We start from the raw sequence: 21,380 nt of genomic DNA on the forward strand, positions 1-21,380 counted from the left end.
TCTGCTCGAGTTGAAAATCGAAAGGTGGTTTGAGTATTCTCTATACAAAGCAAGAATCCATAAAGGTTTGACTCTGAACTACAAACACCAAGCAAGTGGAAGGGTTTTTCTAAGGTAATCAAGTCATCCATGACTCTCTAGGGGGCAACCTCCTTCTATCTTTTTGTGTATGAATCACGAACTCGGGGCATTCCCGGACTTCGAGCTTTGCTAAAAGGGCACGTGTAAATTGGAAGTACTGTTTTAATGTCATAACATTCTTTCATTTCTCTTCTCCCTTTTATCTACTCTAAGCCTTGTCAACAAACCTTAAATGAACAAGTACATTTGAAATAAGGACGTCATTAGAAACAAGGGCTTAATACGCGATAAGAAACACATAAAGATCAATCAAATTCGGCATGACTTGTAAATAAGAGTCCAAACAAAATCAGTGCAAGGGGCATCCCTCTTTAATGAAGGAAGGAAAGATGATCACAAATGCTGCAAAGATAAAATCCCGGCAAGAAACCCACTAAGGGGGCTGCGCAAAAATTAGGGCATGGTCCGCTAGGAGACCCACAAATAAAAAAGGTAACCTAGGAAAAAGTAAGGATCGGAAACAAAATGTTCGCTAGGAAACACATCTCAAGTTACCTAGGTAAAAGTTAGGGCAAAGCAGTGTCCCGAACTGAAAACCGAGAGGCAGCTCGGGGAGATCACTTAATCAATGCGCAATCTCAAGTCATCACTTAAACTTTGAAAGGAATACTAAGCTAATATGGAAAATGGTTTCCTTACTTTGAATGTGCTTGTTCATCAGCCTAAATACTAGCCAACCTCGGCCAACCATTCTTCTAAAAAACCCTTTTAAAAAGAAAAAAATCATTTCTAACAACCTTTTGAAAAAATACAAACACCCCTTCTTTCTTTTCTCTTGACCCTTATGACACTAAAATTGGTACTGAAAAGATACACGAAAAATACACAGTGAATACTCACAGAGGGAAGGCCAAGATGTCCTCAAACAGAGGTTAGAGCCTCTTGACCACACATCGACTGGATAGTCAAGGAGCCACTAAGACCTTGGGTTTAAAGGAATATATCCCGACAATAATCAAAAATGGCATAGACAGAAAGGAATCGTCAACATTAACCTTAACGTGTACAGGTTAATTTCCCGATAAAAAATTAAAAATTAAATTACATGTTTAGGAACAAACACATGAGCATAAACTGCATCACATGCATATGAGATAGGGGCATATGGAAGGGCGTTACACAAAAAAAATGGAATAAATAAAAGAATCATTCTTGTCTTGCATTTTCATTGCATTCATGCATCCATGCATTCTACTTGCTATGGGTCAGAAGGACTCATCAAGACAAAGCACTCGTAAAAGCTCAATAGCCAAGCATGAGTCGAAGCGGTGTCAAATGGCAACCCCAAGTGATTCTATGTGCCCACTAAGGAAAGACATATCAATAGTGGAATAGAATGGAATCAACCAAGTAAGCAAAACCATAAGCATGAAGAGGCCATCATGCCCTACTCCTCAACTGAATGAAGGATGATCCAAGAAAATACCAAGACCAGGAATAACTTCCTAACCAAAGCCAGGAGTGGCTTCCGAAATAATATTCATTAATAAAGATTCAACAAATAATATTATCATGCGATGGGATCCCTCCACCAATGATGACAACACAAGATAAAACAGAAAAAGGCAAGCTTCGTAAATGTTGAAAAAGCCGAAGCATTTAGAAAAATAGTAGAAAAAGGCAAGCTTCAAACATGAAAGAGCCGAAGCTAAACAATAATAAAATTCAGAAAAAAAAAAAACATACCACAAGCAGGCGCTTGGAGAGGCATCACAATACTCACGTGGCAGGGGAAACATTGGAATCTCTGCCAGCCATCCACTTCTCTGCCCACCAACACAGGGACACATCAAACATCTCCTGCCCATCCACCTAGGGGCAGTCTTGCATCCCACAACACCAATGAAAAGATATCAAATACAAGCACGGAAAGGGTTGCTAGATCCCCAAAACTAGTACATGAACAAATAGGGTTACCTGACCTTAGAGTGGGTCAGTTGAAGCCTTAAAATATCAGTCCAGCTTGGAGAGGCTGAGCTACGAAACTACTTCAACAACAAAGAGGGTTACCTGATCTTAGAGTGGGTCGGCTGAAGCCTTAAAATATCAGTCTAGCTTGGAGAGGCTAAGCTACGAAACTACTTCAACAACAAAGAGGGTTACCTGACCTTAGAGTGGGCCAGCTGAAGCCTTAAAATATCAGTCCAGCTTGGAAAGACTGAGCTACGAAACTACTTAAACAACAAAGAGGGTTATCTGACCTTAGAGTGGGCCGGTTGAAGCCCTAAATATCAGTCCAACCTGGAGAGGCTGAGCTACAAAAATACTCCCTCTTCAACAAGCTACAAATAAAGGAACACATTATCACAAGAGAGACAATGGAACTTCTACTCGAAGACTGAAGATCAGGTGTATAGTGTGTCAGCCTTGTTATCCAATGGAGCACGCAATTGCTCTAAAGGGTGAAGATACGAGCAAATACACCTATCCAAGGGAAACAATGCAGAAGTGCCAACACCAAAGAGACAAAGAGAAGACCCGGACGAAATGCCTACGTCTTTACTTGTCTTTGGAAAAGAAACATATAACTATTCCAAAGGACAAGTAAAGAGGGGCAACTGTAGAAACCCAATTTCGCCCAGACCAACAATAGCAATGAAATGGACGTCTATCATCAAAGAAATGGAGCTACCAAGCATGGAAATAACAGGACAAGACATCAGGAGGCCTAAAAACCCAAAAAAGCTGGTTTTAGTAGCCTGGAACAGGCTGTTGCAAAACCGAAACAGACCGTTCCCAATTTGGAACGGGCCGTTCCAAGTTCCTAAAAGGGCCTAAAACCTTAGTTTGGAACGGGCTATTCCTAAATTGGAACGGGTCGTTCTAAGATTGGAACGGGCCGTTCTAAGATTGGAACGGGCCGTTCCAAACTCCTCAAAAAGGGGCTAAAACCTTAACTGGAACGGGTCATTCCTAAACTAGAACAAGCCGTTCCAAGTTATTAAAATGGTTTACAAACTCTTGTTTGGAACGGCCGTTCCAGTCTAGGCGATTATGTGTTAATCTCACTTTTAGAACGGGTCGTTCTAGTTTTAGAATGGGCCGTTCCAGTCACAAAATTAACACACAATGTTTGGATCCAAAACGGGTCGTTCCGGTTTTGGAACGGGCCGTTCTGGCCACTTTCTGATGCCTATAAATAGACAGCTTGGGCACAGTTCTCAAGGCCACAAAAATTTTGTCCAAGACTTCTTAGAGCTCGAACTTTCTCTCTCTTTCCCTCCTATTGTATTTCTTGAGATTTGTGAGACATTTGTGTAGTGTGAAAGGTTATCACAAAGCACCTAGAATTTTCATATCGAAAGATTTAACAAAGCTTGCTACGAGGTATTTCAATTAATCTTCTTCTCTCTCTTTTATTTGTTATTTTTGATAAGTATTGTTATAATAAAAACAATCATGTAGATATTTTAAAGTCAATTGTTTAATTTAAATTTCAAGCATGTAAATATTATTAATAAAAGAGAATTTAATATTTATACTATTATTATTTATAATGTTAACTTCATCATAGGGTACCGATTTAGGGCGTTGTAGAGGTGCTTAATACATTCTCTACACGTAACCGACTCCCGAACCCAATTCTGGTTATCAAGGCCATTATTGGACTTTTAAAAACCTTTTCTTTTTCCAATATTTTGAGTAAAACATTAGTGACGACTCCATGAACCTATTTTCAAAACCATTAATTAAGGATTATTCTGGTATTCGGACATTCCTTAATTGATGAGATCTTTAAAAAATGTTTAAACCATAAATCGCAAGATCAAAAATTTTGTTGCAACAAATAGGATTTAGAAAGTTCACAAAATAGATCTCCATTAACAACTATAAGTCTAAAAAAATGAGTTTGAACTTAACTCAACTCTATAAAACTAATTTGTAAGATGAGAATTATTCTCTAACTAATATATATTATTAAAACCTTATTTCTAAACAATGTAACATTCTCTGACCCCTCTGTCAAATATGAAATTTGTAATACTGAATATCAATTGGCCAGATAACAATTAAATAGTGAGTAGACATGATGTCCAACAATAATCAATAATCATTGGAATAAGCTTTGATACAATCTAAGACAGTGAATTTGCACTTAACTCAATCTCACAAAATTAATTTATAAAGTGAGAATTATCCCTCACTTATATACATTATCATAGTCATATTTTTTGATAATGTGGGATCCCCAACAACGAGAAAATCAGTATAGAAAAAAATTACAAACTGCATGTTAAAACTAAAGTGTCAAACTTAAGTACACATGAGTTTATCTAAATGAATCATTTTAACGATGATTACTAGCTAATGAAGATCCACTCTCTGATGTTGACATATCTTGTCCGCTACTTTCATCCTATGAAAGACAATTGCAGCGTCATGTTAGCATGGTTACGAGGATGTGTATAATAATATACTAAACTTTCACTCATGTGTCGATAACTTTATTCAGTTCAACACAAAAAGTAAGTATAAAAATGATTACCGCTTGATTAGTAGTATCAAACAAAGCACCCAACTCAGCAGGAATATGTCCTTCCTTCATTTTTATGTATGTAAGCATTACAGTTTGTAATGTTTTGACATTTTCCTCTGAAGCTGCTAACTTGGTCTTCAAACTAATAACCTCCTCTTTCAGTTGAGAACTTTCAGCTACGTCACTAAATCTTACAGAGGATTGAAACGCAACACTGTGAAGACCTCCTAAGCCTAAGCAACGCACACGACCTGAGTGATCTAGTCCTAACACTTTGGCAAGGGCATCATTAGTTGCAATTTCTGTAGAATTGGCACACTTACTAATTTCTTCTGTCAACTTCTCCTGTGCATGTAAAAAATATTTATGAAATTAAAATAATGACAAATAAATAGTTAAAACCTTTAAAAAAATTTATTCTTGTGCATATATATATATATATATATATATATATAATGTGACAATTATTATTAAGTACAATCAAAGGCAGACAAGTAGGCTGTCCTTAAAAATTTTGATTGGTCAAATGTTGAAAGGGAGAGATGATGGGGTTATAAATTCCAAGGGATTAGAGCAGGAAGTAAAAGTAGAAAAGTACACTCAAAGCAATTTGCAATGATAAGACATTTGACATGTAAAGAACACTAAGAAAAATAAGACAAAATGGTACAAGTTGAAGGAGAACTGGCACTGCGAATAATTTTGAAACAGAAGATTGAAATCATAACCTTTACATGAAAAATCATTCAACGGTGACTGAAAACATAACATAGATCGGCCCACTTTTGTAGTGTGGTAATGAGAGAACATTATATATAGGCATCATATCCTATATAATGTAAAATGTGTTTCAAAAACATTATGATTCTCACTTCTCTTTAGAATTTGATGTCAGCCTGAATAAGCTGCAAGATGTTATGTGATGTATGGTGTAATTTTTTATAGGTTAGCACTGTAGATTTAGCAATTTAAAACAGGATATCAAAAACAATGATCTGTCTCCTTGCAGAAAAGGGTATACCACTGTACACATGTTGCAGTTAAGCTGTATTAACCAAAGTTTAATCAGTTAATAAGTCTTTGCTTCATCGTAGCATGAAAAAAGATTTTAACAATGGAACTTTCATTAACAATTGTGCTTTTTCTACAAAAGCATTACACCAAACATCATGTTGAAAGCTGGTTACCAATACTTTCACAACATTGAACAGCACAAAAAGACTACAACCACCCAAAAGTTGATTTAAACCCCACAGCCAAAAATGCACATTCACACAATAAATTGATTTTGACAATAACAATCAATATAAAAATTACAAATTGCAGACTAATAAATTAAATTTTTGTTTCTGTTGAAGCAGCAGAATTTCACATTTAACTTACCCCAATAGTCCTTGCCTCCTCATTGACGTAAGATCCATCTTTTTTCTTGTGAGTTGCAAGGTACAATTCTACTCGACTAACGGAACGTCCAAGCTCTAATTCCTGATATATATGACCCATATAAATCCAAATGAACAACAATAATAACTACTCATTAAGACCCAATTATAGAACCAGTGTCACTTACCATCTCATGTTGTTTCCTAGACAAAAGTTTAGCCCCACTAGTGTGTGGAACTGTTTGCCTTTGTCTGACTACAGCATTCTTCCGACATAACTCCTATAATATGAGCAAGTTATTAATTGAAATGCATGCTCATATACAATTAATGGTAACCAGTATATGTTAAAAACTTAAAACTACCTGATACTCTGGCTTCAAATGATTGTCAATAAATGACAACCACTGATCATTTGGAATACCATAAGGGGCTTTAGCAATCAGCTGTTCTCTTGATAATGAAGGGTCAAAAGCATGAGTCCACAACTTCAGCTTCCCATTTCTATACTTTCTCGACATGGTAAGTAAACAATAACGCCTAGCAACTGATACAGAGGCTTGAAAATGAAATTTTGTCTAAAAAGAAAAAGAAGAGCATCTTAGAACAGTATAAGTAAAAAAAGAACAATGCAATAAAAACTAACGTTAGGCTTATGGATACCTTCAAAATGTTGAAGCAATCATCCTTGTATGATTTCGGCACTTTTGGCCAACTATCAAAGTTAATGGGGATGTTTTTTGAGTCAGTAACAATTCGTCCACAAGCTCCAGAAAGCAGTGTTGCTGCTTCTCCATAGGCTCGTAATTGTCCATCAAATGGCACTACTATGCGTTGACTAGGAGGCATCTCAAACACACCTGGTTTTGTCACTTGAATCTCTTTTGTATTTCCATGTTCATCTATCAAAAGTCCACAGAATTAGCACAAATGAAAATATAATGATCACCAATCAAGTAAAATTATTATTACCTATAGCAAGTACATTCCATTGTCGTCCTCTAAAAGGACGATAATATGGGGCAAGGGGTTGTTGAGTAGAAGCATATGGGAGGACAAAGGTGTCTGATCTACTATGCGATGATGGATCAGATGGTGAAACTGGATCTTGAGTCAGAGGATTTGATGATGGATCAGATGGTGAAACAGGATCAGGATGTGATTGTGGATCAGATGGTGAAACTGGATCTTGAGTTACACGAATTGAAGATGCAGGAGAAACACAGGCTCGGGCCAACTCTGGAGGCTGTAGTAGCGACTCCATAGGTATTGAATACCCTTGATAAGAAGCATGAGGCATCAAATTTGACATGCTATCAGATACTCCTTTTCTTAAACGTTTGGATTTACGAGGCATTGCTACAAGTTACCAAAAAATAAAATAAAATTTATACAATGCAAATAAACCATTTAGATATTCAGTTGTTTTTTGTAGTATATAATCCATGTATATCCATCACAACGACCATGAAACAAAGATAAACTAAAAAATAAAAAAGAAAAAGAAAAGCTTAATCTATCCTGGACAAAGGTATGTGACATACAGCATGATGGTATATTTGACGGTGAAACCAGATCTTGAGCTGTAGGAAATGATGGTGGAATATCAGTGGTAGTAGGAACACAAGGTTGTGCCAATTTTGAAGGCTGCTGCAGAGATTCCGTGGGTATGGAATGTCCTTGACATGAAGCATGACGCATCAAATTTAATATGCCAGAAAATACATTCTTAGGAGGCACTGATACCAGTAACCCAAAAAATAAAGAAAAAGTTAGAACCATGCAAATATAATGTGATACATTGCTACACTAAACCAAAAAACTTGGAAAAATTTGTACCATGGAAATATAATGTCATACAAATATTAATCCATGCATATATTTAGCTGTGTTACATGAGATATAAATTCACAGTTTACCCATAATCATGACCATGCAACATGAAATCAAAACAAAAAGTCAAAATTGATTCTAGCATGGAGGGGCAAAGGTTGGTAATGTACTGAATGATGGGGGATCAGATGGTGAAAGTGGATCTTGAGCTGTAGGAATTGATGATGCAATATGGGACATAGTAGGAGCATAGGAATGTGACAACTCTCGAGGCTGTAATGGCTGCTCCACATGTGTCAAATGTCCTTGAGATGATGCATGGGACATCAAATTTGATATGCCATGAAATCCCCTCTTTTTTGAATGTTTGGCACTACGATGCTTTGCTACAGGTTACCATAAAAACAAAAGTAAAATTAGTACCGTGCAAACACAATATGATAATCATATAATGTAAAATTAAGCTAGACAAATATTAGGCTTAAATATATTTTTAATCATCAAATGAAGGATAAATTTATTTTTGATCTCTCAAATTTAAAATTAATCTTTTTTTAAGTCTTCTATAATTTTAAAAAAGAAAATGTGTTTTAGTCACTCACACTACCAGTAACATAACTAATATTGACAAATTGAGATAGTTATATAACATCATATGGGTTTAATGCAATGATTGCATTAATAAAAACACTAGTAGGTGAATTTTACGAGACAATATTTGACATATTTACTAACAACATTTGAACAGAAGAACTAAAGATTTTTATTTTTTTAAAATTATCAGGACTAAAAAAAATAATTTAAAATTTGAGGGACCAAAAGCAAATTTGCCTCATATTTAAGGGACTAAAAACATATTTATGCCCCCAACAAATATTAAACCATGTAAATTTGTCTCACAGCATATAAATCCATAATTGCGACCATGCTAAGTTAAACCAAAAAAATTCAAAATTGATTCTATCCTAAGAAAAAAAGGTCAGTGATGTACTACGCAATGGTGGATCCAATGGTGAAACCAGATTCTGAGTTGTAGGAATTGACGGTGGAACAAGGGTAATAGAAGGAGCACAAGATTGTGCCACCTTTGCTGGCTGTGGCGGTGGTTCCACGTAAGCATTGGGCATCAAATTTGATATGCCGAGAGATGCTCTCTCTCGTGAAAGCTTGGCTTTACGAGGCAATGCTACAAGTTACCAATTAAAATTAGTACCATGCAAATATAATATGATTAAATGTAGAAATAAGCCATACAAATATAAATCCAGGCATATATTCAATTGTGTTTCACATCATATCAATCCTAATTGTTTTGAACCAAAACACTAAACCCTAATTGTGACCATGCAATTGAGTTGAACAAGAACAAAACGTTCAAATTGATTTAAGCTTGGGAAATCAAAGATCCATGACATACAACGTGGTGGTTCAACCGATGCTGAAACCAGATTTTGAGCTGTAGGAATTGACCGTGGAATAGCAGTGGAATAAGCAGGAGCAGAAGATTGGAGTGCTGGTGAAGGCTGTAATGGCAGCTCCACATATGTGGAATTTCCTTGAGACGATGCTTGAGGCGTCAAACTTGATATGCCATGTGATCCTCTCTTTTTTGAATGTTTGCCTTTACGAGGCACTTCTATAAGTTACCATAAAAATAAAAGTAATGTGAAAATAGAGTATGATAAAGATACAGTATATAATTAAGCTAGACAAATATTACACTGACAAATGTTAAACCATGTAGATATCCAGTTGTGTTTCACAACATATAAATTCACAATTTATCCATAATTGTGGCCATGCTAAGTTAAACCAAAAAAATTCAAAAATCAACTCTATCCTAAGAGAACAAAGGACAGTGATGTACTATGCAATGGTGGATCCAATGGTGAAACCAGATTCTGGGTTGTGGGAACTGACAGTGGAGCAATGGTAGTAGATGGAGAACAAGATTGTGCCACCTGTGCTGGCTGTAGTGGTGGTTCTGCATATGTTGAATGTCCACGGGATGAAGCATAGGGCATCACATTTGATATGCCAAGAGATGCTCTCTCTCTTGAAAATTTGGCTTTACGAGGCATCACTACAAAGTTACATAAAAAATGAGTGCCTTGCAAATATAATGTGATATAATGCTAAAAATTTCTATGTTGATTCTAGCCTGGAGTAACAAAGATCGGGTGTATTACATGATGGTGCATCTGATGGTAAAACAAGATTTTGAGCTGTAGGAATTGATGGAGGAATAAAGGTGATAGCAGAAGCACGAGGCTGTACTGCCTTTGAAGGCTTTAGTGGCGGCTTCATTGGTGTGGAATGACCTTGAGATGAAGCATGAGGCACCAAATTTGATATGCCATGGCATACTCTCTTATTTGAATATTTGGCTTTCAGAGGCATTGCTGCAAGTTACCAAAACAAATATTAGTCCCATGCAAAGATAATATAATAATAAGACATAATCCATAATTAAGTTATATAAATGTTAACCCATGTATTTATTCAGTTGTTTCATGAAATATCAATCAATGATTTATACATAGTAGTGACCATTAAACTTAGTTAAATGAATTAAAAAAATCAAATCAAATTAAGACTGGAGGGACACAAGTCTGTGAAATATATATATATATATATATATATATACACACACACACATACAAACTACGCAATGGTGGATCTGATGATGAAATTGGATCTCGAGCTATAGCAATTAATGGTGGAATAAGTGTGCTAGTAGGAGCAAAAGGTTGTGCAAACTCGGGAGACTGTAATGATGGTGATAGACTCTACTTGTATTGAAAGAGAAAATTGAAGGAATGAACAGAGCAAAAATTATCTGCAAGTATATTATTGGTCCCCTTCCTTTACCACACTATCATCCAATCGATTCAGTACACTAGGCAAATTCGAGAATGCCCGCTCTCCCAAATTACAATATTATTCCACACCCCCTCTCCCCTTACGTTCTCCTATTTATACAATATCCCCGTCCCTACAGCCTGTTATCAGTTAGTTATTAAAAATAACTAACTGCCTCCCTTTCCCCTCCTCACATATACCCGTTTAACCACGGGTCTCCTATCAATACTCCCCCCCCCCCCGAGCTAACACCTTGTCCTCAAGGTGAAATTGTGGGAATGTGGCATCAACCTTGGCTGCTGTTTCCCACGAATTTTCACAGTCAGGTAGGTTGTGCCACTGAATGAGGACCTCCAATTCTCCTGTCCTGCTGTATCTGTACGCTAAAAGTTCAGCTGGTTGCGGCTGTAGTTCCCACTCTACAGAAAGTTCTTCCGGAAGGGACTGCACCTGTTTCTCTATGGGCACTGCTTTCTTCAATTTGCTGACATGGAAAACTGGATGAATCCTACTGTTTTCTGGTAACAGCAACCTGTAAGCCACCTCACCCACCTTAGCCCCTACCTGGAAAGGACCATAATATCGCGGACTCAACTTCTCATTTCTCCTCTTCGCCAATGACTTGAGCCTATACGGCTGTGCTTTGAGATAAACCCAATCTCCCACCTCAAACTTCACATCCCTTCTTTTCTTATCCGCTTGTTGTTTCATCCGATGCTGTGCCTTTCCAATGTTAGCTTTTAATTCCTCCAATATTCCGTCCCTCTCTTCTGCCATTACATTTACAGTCTCCACCTTGGAAGGGAAAGTTTGAGCTTTGAAAATAGTAGGAGGATCCCTTCCATACACGGCCTTGAACGGAGTCATTCACGAAGATTGATTGTAATGGGTGTTAAAACAAAACTCTGCCCAAGCTAACCACCTAGGCCAATGCTTGGGTTTATCCCCCACAAAACATCTCAAGTAATCCTCCAAACACCTGTTGACCACCTCCGTCTGCCCATCCGATTGAGGGTGATACGCTGATGCATATTTCAATTTTGTGCCAGCAGATTTAAACAATTCTGACCAGAACTGGCTCACAAATAGCTTGTCCCTGTCAGTGACAATGGATTCAGGAAATCCATGTAGCCTCACCACCTCCTGAATGAACACTTGAGCTACTTCCTGTGCAGAAAAAGGGTGTGATAGGGGTAAGAAATGGGCGTACTTCGATAGCCTGTCTACTACCACCAAAATAGTATCCTTGTTCAAAGCTCTCGGAAGGCCCCCAATGAAGTCCATGGATAAATCAGTCCAGATTTGCATAGGAATTGGTAATGGTTGCAACAATCCACCTGGTGCCAGTGTCTGGTACTTATTCGTTTGGCAAAAGTGACATTCAGCCACAAATTTGGTAATGTCCTTCTTCATTCCCTTCCAAAAGAATACAGCTGATACTCTCTTGAAGGTTCTGAAAACACCTGCATGGCCTCCCATAGCTGAAGCATGAAACTCTCGGATGATGAGCGGAATCCTGCTAGACTTCCTGGGTAACACCAATTTTCCGTTGAAAAATAATTTTCCCTCTTTCAATTCATACCCTTTCTGCTGGTCCGGGTCTGTGACCAATTTCTGCATCAGTACTTGTAATTCAGCATCCTCCAAAAACTCTTCTTCCCACTTCTGCCACTCTTCCATTTCTACCCTTGTTATTGCCGCATACATCATCTGCCTTGAAAGACCATCTGCCGCCTTATTCTCATAACCCGGTTTATATTGGATTTCAAAATCAAATCCCAATAACTTGGTTGTCCACTTGTGATGCTCCTCTCCCAATAATTTTTGCTCATTAAGAAATTTGAGGCTCCTCTGGTCAGTTTTTATAATGAACTTCCTTCCCATCAAATAATGTCTCCACTTCTGAACAGCCACTACAATTGCCATTAATTCCCTTTCATATACTGATTTTCTCTGGGCCTTGTTAGAAAGAGCCTTGCTCATGAAGGCTAAGGGCCTACCCTCTTGAAGCAGCACCGCCCCAATTCCCTGGCTGGAAGCATCTGACTCCACCACAAACAGTTTAGAAAAATCTGGAACAGCCAACATAGGCAACTCGGCCACGGCCCGTTTAAGAGCCTCAAACGCTATGGTGGCTTCCTCACTCCAAACAAATGCGTCTTTTTTTAACAACTCCGTCAGAGGTCTTGAAATCACCCCGTATCCCCTAACAAACCTCCTATAATATCCGGTCAGACCCAGAAACCCCCTCAGACCCTTAAGGTTCATAGGTTGAGGCCATTTAAGCATGGCTTCTACCTTGGAAAGGTCTGCTGCCACCCCCCTCGGCCGAAATGACATGACCCAGGTACTCCATATGATGTCTTGCAAACTCACACTTCTTCCTATTAGCCACCAACGAATTCTCCCTTAATAGGGTCAATACCTGTCTTAAGTGGTATTGATGTTCTTCCAAATTCCTGCTATAAACCAATATATCATCAAAAAATACTAAAACAAACTTCCTCAAAATCGGCCTCAATACTTCATTCATTAACCCCTGGAATGTTGAGGGTGCATTAGTAAGGCCGAAAGGCATTACCAAGTATTCATAATGCCCCTCGTGAGTTCTAAAAGCCGTCTTGGGAATGTCCTCCGCTCTCATCCTGATTTGATGATAACCAGATTTCAAATCCAATTTGGAAAATATGGTGGCCCCATTCAGCTCATCCAAAAGCTCATCAATAACGGGAATGGGAAATTTATCTGGTATGGTCACCTTATTCAACGCCCTGTAATCAACACAAAACCTCCAGCTTCCATCCTTCTTTTTTACCAAAATTATAGGACTAGCATAGGGGCTGATGCTAGGCCTGATAATCCCTGTCCGCAACATGTCCTGCACCAATTTTTCAATCTCATTTTTTTGGTAATACGGGTACCTATAAGGCCTGAGGTTGGGAATTTCGGCCCCCTCCTTCAAATGAATAGCATGGTCCTGCCTTCTTGATGGGGGCAATCCCTGGGGTTCCCTGAAAACCTCTTCAAACTCCTCCCATAGTTGCTTAACACACTCTGGCACTACCCTCATCTTTCCCTCTGGCTCGGTTTCAGCCACCCGACATTCCACCCAAAAAATTTTCTCTTCCTCCTTCAACTGCCTGAGGGTGCCTTTCAATGGTGCTTCCGACACACTCAAGGAAGAATCACCCTTGATTTGATAGACTTCTCCTCCTACTCTGCCCTTTAAGGTTAATTTATCAAAATTAACCTTAATTTCTCCCAGCCCCCTCAACCATTCCATCCCTAATATCACGTCAACCCCATCCAATGCAAAAAGATAACAATTTTGCCTCCAAGAAATTCCCTGTACCTCTATCTCCAATCCTGCACACAAGCCTTGCGCCTTCACACTATGACCATCCCCGACCTTCACCCAATATGGCTCTGTTTTCTTTGCCGTCAACCCCAATCTCGTTACCACCGAATCAGCAATGAAGTTGTGCGAAGCCCCACAATCCACCAAAACCAGAACTGAATTATCACCTATCTTTCCCCAGCATTTGAACGAATGTTTAGAAGTCATTCCCACCATACTCCGAAAATCTAATGTCGTGGAGGACGGCTTACCCCCCCATTGTATCTCCTCTTCTTCATCTTCCTCGGTCTCTCCCTCCTCCAATAACATTATTCGAATTTCCTTGTTTTTGCACACATGTCCCGGTGAAAACTTCTCCTCACATCTGAAACAGACCCCCCTTCGCCGCCTTTCTTGGTACTCCGCATCAGTCATCCTCCGCCAGTTTGTCTTACCATCCCCCTTTTGACTATCTTTCCCTTTTGTCTCCCTAGGTTCATCATGTTTCTTCTTCTCTTCGTCCCTTCGGCTGCCATAGAGGTTCTTGTTCCATCCCCCTCTATTCATGGTGGACGACGATCCCCCCACCTCCTTCCTTAAGATCGAATTTCGAGATTCTATCAATAACGCCAAATCCATAATTTCTTCCAATGAATTGAGTCGATGCAACCTCAATTCCGCCTTAACCTCCTCCTTGAGACCATTCAAGAAAATGCCCTTCAAATAATTGGTATCCCCAATCTGGAGAGGCCCAGAATTTGCCTCAAACTGCTCCCTGTAATCCGCCACACTCCCTACTTGCTTAAGGCCCAACAACATTTCGTATGGGTTTTGTACCACCTCGGGCTGAAATCGTTTCAACAATGCCCCTTTGAACCCTGCCCAGGAAGTATTTTGATTTCTGCCTTCCCACCATTGAAACCACGCCACTGCCTTCCCTTGCAACGCTACCATAGCCACCTCCACCTTCTCGTCCTCCCATACCCCCTTCAACCTGAAATACCTTTCCATCTTTCCAACCCATCCTAACACGTCATCCCCTTGGAACAACGGAAGTTCCAGGTTTCGCCACTTCCACCCATTCTTTTCCGTTCTTGGATCCCCATACTCTTCGTCCCCTTCACGGCCGTTACTTCCCACCGTCCCCATAGTCGCTCGCATTTCCTTCATTTGCTCCAGCATCTCGCGCATCGCCCCCTCAATGTTACGCCGCCATTCAGTTTCCTCCGCCGCACGTTTCTGTATGTCCTGCAAACCCTTTTCCACCTGCTCCAACCGGAACTCCATTTTCTTTTCCATCCTTGACCCCTCAGGTTCGTAGCAGCTTTGATACCAGTTGATAGACTCTACTTGTATTGAAAGAGAAAATTGAAGGAATGAACAGAGCAAAAATTATCTGCAAGTATATTATTGGTCCCCTTCCTTTACCACACTATCATCCAATCGATTCAGTACACTAGGCAAATTCGAGAATGCCCGCTCTCCCAAATTACAATATTATTCCACACCCCCTCTCCCCTTACGTTCTCCTATTTATACAATATCCCCGTCCCTACAGCCTGTTATCAGTTAGTTATTAAAAATAACTAACTGCCTCCCTTTCCCCTCCTCACATATACCCGTTTAACCACGGGTCTCCTATCAGATGGTTCCAGGGGTATTGATTGCCTTTGCAATGAAGCGAAAATTACTCTCTTTTTTGAAGGTTTGGCTTTACAAGGCAGTGCTACAAGTTACCAAAAAAAAATAAAAGTTGTACCGTTGAATGTGATATGATGATAAAAAAAAGAATTCAAAATTGATTCTAGCCTACAAGAACAAAAGGTCAATGATATACTATGTGATGGTAGATCGAATGCCGGGACCGTATTTTGAGCTGTAGGAACCGATGGTGGAATAATGGTGATAGTAGGAGCACAAGGTTGTGTCTCTTTTGAATGTTGTAGTGATGGCTCCACAGGAGTAGAATGTCCTTGAGATGAAGCATGAGACATCAAATTGGATGTGCCATGACGTACTTTCTTATTTGAACGTTTGCCATCATGAGGCATTGCTACAAGTACCAAATAAGCAAAGAAAAATTAGTACCAGGCAAATATAATATTGTGTAATAGCAATAAAAATATTAACCCATGCAGCTATTCAGTTAGGTTACATGGCATAATTAAAGACTAAAAATGAAGTTAAAAAAAAAATTAAAAATCAATTCTACCCTATAAGAACAAAGATTTGAGATATACTATGTAATTGTGGAACTGGTGGTGAAACCAAAGTTTGAGCAATAGGAATTAGGAGTTGATGAAGTAAGAGATATAGTAGAAGCACAGGGTTCTAGCTAGCCAGTTGTGTTACATGACAAATTAAAGACTATAAGATGAAGTTAAAAAAAAAAAACAAATTCAAAACCAATACTAGCCTATAAGAATAATGATTTGATATACTATGCAATTGTGGAACTGGTGATGGAACCAAATTTTGAGCAATAGGAATTGATGAAGTAAGAGAGATAGTAAGCGCACAGGGTTGTGCCAATTTTGAAGGCTGTAATTGTGGCTCCACAGATGTGGAATGTCCTTGAGATGAAGCATGGGGCATCAAATTTGATATGACACGAGATGGTCTCTTTTTTGAACGTTTGGCTTTACGAGGCATTGCTATGAGCTATCAAAACAAAAGAAATTAAAATTAATATCCTGCAAATATAATATAATCATAATGTGATACAATTAAAATAAATCAGTCAAAAGGGAAAAATACAAAAAAGGTAAAATTAGCACCATGCAAACATGCTGTGATATAATATATAATTAAGCTTTAAGATTGTTAACCCACATAAATATTCAGTTTTGTTTAGTGGCATTACCATGACCATTCGGTTAGTGAAACATGATAGATATTAATTATTTGCTAGCACTGGCATATTTTATTTACTGTTATTCCCATTGTTTCACAGAGGAAAATGGCAATTTTTTATCATCAGTGTCAGCCATTCTTTAAGATATGATAAAATAAAATAATGCTGCTATTACTTTCCATGCAAATGTTAATTTCTTATCATAATAGAATTAAATTCATGTACCTAGTGTTACCTAACCAACAAGAAATCGGGAACCAAGGTTATATCCACATTGTCAAGAGATGGTTTCAAGGAATCAATTCGAAATAGCTATAAAGTTGAAGCATATAATGCAAGAATAAAAGTTAGCTAGATTGGGTTTTTTGATTTGGCTTTTGAAACTAATTTATAAAACAGTTTTCAGAAACTATAGTTTGAAGAATAAAAATAGGAGAAGATGTAATAGTGAAAGGAGGAACATGAGTAATAGAAACCTGAAAGTAGAAAACCAAACCACAAACAGAAGTCGCTCCCCACTGTCTATGTGCAAGAGCCAACTTCACTCAATCACTCACCAAGTCCACAAACCACTATTACAAAGCATTCTCGTGTTGCAAAGTTTAGCAAGTGGGTTGCCCGAAAGAATGACACTGCTGTTATGAACCCACGTTGATGCTTATTTGAAACCGAGAGCAGCAAAGTTTTGCACAAGCGTTGATTCAATTCTATTTTATGTTTCATGTTTCTATTTTACTTATTATCTGTTTCAATTCGGGTTTTTTTCTTTATCAGAGTTGCATATTGAAGAGGGAAGTTCCAAATAAGCTACATAAAGATTAGAATATGCTCCTCATAGTAGCTTTTCAGAAAGCTACTTATTTTCACTTGTTCTTCTTTATAGATAATAGAGATATAATTGAACCTACATTTACATTTCAGTTCACTTACGATTGTGAAAGTGTCACTTGTGATTCTGTTGTTATTAGTTACAGGTCAGTTACTTTGATGACTCAGCAGTGAGTCAATCTCAGCTATATATAGCCACACCAATGTACTCCGATGCTAAATGAATCAATTCACATTTTATGAGCCTTCTCTCTCAAAGGAATTTGTGGATTCACCAAAAAATGATGAAGTCGATGTCCCTTAATCACAGGTTCGACTTGTTAACACCAAAGAAGATAGTTCTTGCTATTGAGTTTTCCTGAAATTGAGTGTGAGAAGGTTACGGAACGAGGTGATGAGTGATTCGTTGTAGAGGAGGAATTGGCGTTATTCCCCGGTTTAGCATGGGTTGGCAGAGGTTGCGAAGGTGGTGAAATCGTTTGCCATGTGAGATTGACAAAATATGAAGTCGGAGATGAGAAATAGAGAAGACAGGTAGAAGAAAAAGAAAAGATTGAACTAGCTCTGCGATACCATATTGAGATTTGAGGGAGAAATATGAGAGTCAAAAGAAGATCTGTATGTATCATTCAACCCAATGTGTTGGAGATACAAAGTTATATTTACATGCTTGAATAGCTTCTTGCAAAAGCTATAGAAATAGTAACTAACCTATAAAAACAATAACTAGTAAATACATGAGAAATAACAAAACAGAAATAAAGCTATACTACTGTAACAAGTAAAGGTAGATACTCCAATAGCAACCAATACTAGACTAGAAATTAGCTATGCAATTAACAAAGCCTGTCAATTCCTCTCTTAGCCCCTTATCACAACATGAACTACAATGAAAACAATCCTTCGGCATCTAAACGGGTCACATCCCTTCATCATGGGCTTCTCGTTGAGCCTGTGCAACCCTTTACTCTTACTGCATTATATGATGCAGACTGGGGTTCATATCCTGATGACAGGAAATCCATTTCTGGTTCCTGTATCTAGGCCCTAACCTTGTGTCTTGGTGGTCAAAGAAACAAACTCCTGTTGCAAGGTTGAGCGTAGTATCGAAGTTTAGCCAATATAGCTCCAGAAAATCCTTTGGATCCAATCTTTATTAGCCAATGAGAATGATTTACAGAGCCACTAGGAACAGCCATGTTGACTACGATTTTGGTGGTGCAATTGAGGTTATCGGAGTTGGAGTTCTTCTCGCACTTCTCCAACTTGGATTTGGAGATAATTTGAGTTCCAGCAACATGAGACGCGAGAAGGAAAAAGAAAGTACGAAGATGATAAGGGTGGTACACGAACGCAATGCCATTTTTGGGTGGTTACGGTTTTGAACTGTGGAGTACTCTTCTAATTGGTTAAGGAAGAGTAACATGAGTTATCCTTTGTTTCTTTTCTCCCATATGCACGAGTTTTCAACATATATCTACGTTCAGAAATGGTGAAGTTGCAGTGGTAAACTTAATGTGATCTTCATTATGATCAACAAGATGCCGAATAAATTAATGAGTATTCAATCCAAAGCATCAATAATCAATAATAAATAAATAAAAGGTTATTCAATGACATTAATAAATTATTCAAATACATGCAGAATCAAGCTTTACCATCGAAAATATATAGATCTAGAACAACACGTAAGGATGGTTTTCTTGGGGACATGGAAGTGAATGTGGAGAGAAGAAAGAAAGTGACGTAACATGCAAAATAGAGAGAAGGATTTGGCGGTTATTCTTCTTCAGACAACAAAAGCAAAACAAAACCACTCTAAACAAATACGTGAGTGTAGTTTATTAAATTTGAACGGTCAAAATTAAACTAAAAATATGGTCATCTATACTAACTAGAGGGGTTGAGGTGCCTCAAATAATTCAAATTTCAAGAATTTCAAGCTTATTGAATTTCTAATATTATTATCTAAACACACCATATATATATATTTTATCTCTTTCTAAAGTGTTTTTGAATACTAAGTGATTATTTCTCCAACTTTAATCTTCGCCAAACATGTATACATTGTTTCATCAATGTTTCGGTGGTCTACACAACCACCTCACAACGCAACTATAGCTGTCTCATCACATATATCCACAATTTTCTGTGATATTAAAAGTTGACAATGACATAACCACAATCACAATTGAAAAACTTAAAAGAAACCACCATAAGCACTCAACAAATAGCCTGTAACAATACAATCCAATAGGGGAAAAGGGAATCGCAACAGAAAAAGATGAATACTACAAAAAGAGAGGAACATCTAAAAACAGATGAAATGAGAAAATAAGAAGGTAAAAAGCTGAGGCGAATCTCTATCGCATTTTTGCGTACCCTCTCGTACCGGATCATTTCTCATTTCTTATCAATCGAAAGAGGGAACAAATTGACTTAACCTATGTAACTACTTCAGGAGAAGAATATGAAGGGAAAAAAAAAAGCACAAAAAACGCACCTCAATCTACAAAACAAAACTATCAGGAAAACATATAAGATCTTATTACGTACAGAAATAAAAATTGGGGAAAGAAAGTAAAAGCAAAACCCTAACATGCGATGTAAGTAAACGAAATAGAGAGAGGAAAGGAGAAATACGTACTTAAAAATAGAGATCGATTTCTATGTAGTGAGACAGAGAACAGCACAAATTGCAGTGAAGTAATGCGTTCACCATTCACGAATTAGGTCCCATTTGCAGCGCAAAATTCAGTAAACGAAAATGAAAAGCCAGCGGCATACAGTGGGACACTAAAATTGAAGATGATTTCTTAAAATAAAATTATAACGAAGTTTTGTGGCGGCCCGACCCAACTATTGCCCATTTCACAAAATCAAAACTTTACCTCGCAAGGGTAAATGGGCTTTTTGCATATCTTTTTGGCAGTTTTTATCCATTCTGGCAGTTTTCCACGGGTTACTTGTGCGTGGTGCTTACATGTATTTTGTGTTAGAATTTAAAATAATTTATTATTGAAATGAATTTATTTATTTATATATATATAGGTTTAAATAATTTTACACTTTTTATATGATTTCTTTGATTATTATTTAATTTTAATTATAACATTTATCAACTTTTAAAATGTTTATATTTAAAATATGTTTAGTCATTTTTTTTAAATTATTATAATTTAGTTTTAATTTATATTTATTTTATATATAACAACTGTTAAAATATATATAAAAAAAATCATCATCTACATACTTATATTTATAAGCATGGATTAAAGTTATATATATATATAAATATATATATATATATATATATATATTTATATATATATATATATATTTTACATAATATTTTATAATCATAAAAAAATTTTATAGGAAAATCAAATAATGATTCTACTTCAAGACAATTTTTAAATTTTTTGCAATTTATGAAACAAAATAAATATCATTTTATTATTATATCAAAATTAATAAATAATTAAATTGGATAGGCTCTTATCTTTCGATAATAAATTTTAATTTTTATAGAATATATTATCTATAATTTTTTTGACTTTAAAAAACTAAAAAAGTTAAATAATACAATGTCATGTATCAATATAAGATATTTAACATTTTATGTAATTTTTTATAGTCTATGAAGAAAAAAAATCACAACCTAAA

General features: G+C 37.2%; 2 protein-coding genes across 2 annotated transcripts; both read right to left on the reverse strand.

The window, feature by feature from the left end:
- Nucleotides 1–4,313: 4,313 nt before the first annotated feature.
- On the reverse strand, nucleotides 4,314–6,933 carry LOC145949213 (uncharacterized). Its single transcript, XM_083068011.1, has 6 exons — nucleotides 6,664–6,933; nucleotides 6,366–6,578; nucleotides 6,189–6,281; nucleotides 6,002–6,103; nucleotides 4,628–4,963; nucleotides 4,314–4,498 (listed from the first exon to the last, which is right to left on the reverse strand). Exons 1-6 carry the CDS (start codon nucleotides 6,847–6,849, stop codon nucleotides 4,430–4,432), a joined length of 999 nt encoding a protein of 332 aa, XP_082924137.1. The 5' UTR covers nucleotides 6,850–6,933; the 3' UTR covers nucleotides 4,314–4,429.
- Nucleotides 6,934–6,937: 4 nt separating this feature from the next.
- LOC109806542 (uncharacterized) lies at nucleotides 6,938–20,129 on the reverse strand. The gene is made up of 10 exons (XM_083069487.1): nucleotides 20,097–20,129; nucleotides 16,552–16,693; nucleotides 15,870–16,085; nucleotides 10,023–10,235; nucleotides 9,701–9,916; nucleotides 9,251–9,469; nucleotides 8,808–9,019; nucleotides 8,004–8,226; nucleotides 7,545–7,739; nucleotides 6,938–7,359 (listed from the first exon to the last, which is right to left on the reverse strand). The coding sequence occupies exons 1-10, from the start codon at nucleotides 20,112–20,114 to the stop codon at nucleotides 6,953–6,955; spliced, it is 2,061 nt and encodes a 686-aa protein (XP_082925613.1). The 5' UTR covers nucleotides 20,115–20,129; the 3' UTR covers nucleotides 6,938–6,952.
- Nucleotides 20,130–21,380: the final 1,251 nt, after the last annotated feature.

This window comes from Cajanus cajan, chromosome 2, assembly GCF_000230855.2.
Source record: "Cajanus cajan strain Asha chromosome 2, NIPB_CcT2T_4, whole genome shotgun sequence".
NCBI lineage: Eukaryota > Viridiplantae > Streptophyta > Magnoliopsida > Fabales > Fabaceae > Cajanus > Cajanus cajan.

Coding starts and splice junctions, on each gene's coding strand:
- LOC109806542 (XM_083069487.1), bottom strand. Junction 16,086..16,551: donor TTCAAAATTGGCACAACCCT/GTGCGCTTACTA, acceptor TGGTACTTGTAG/CAATGCCTCATGATGGCAAA. Junction 10,236..15,869: donor ATTCGATCTACCATCACATA/GTATATCATTGA, acceptor GGTAACTTGCAG/CAATGCCTCTGAAAGCCAAA.
- LOC145949213 (XM_083068011.1), bottom strand. CDS start 6,849: ATGCCTCCTAGTCAACGCATAGTAGTGCCATTTGATGGACAATTACGA. Junction 4,964..6,001: donor AGGAGGCAAGGACTATTGGG/GTAAGTTAAATG, acceptor TTACATGCACAG/GAGAAGTTGACAGAAGAAAT. Junction 4,499..4,627: donor TTGATACTACTAATCAAGCG/GTAATCATTTTT, acceptor TGTCTTTCATAG/GATGAAAGTAGCGGACAAGA.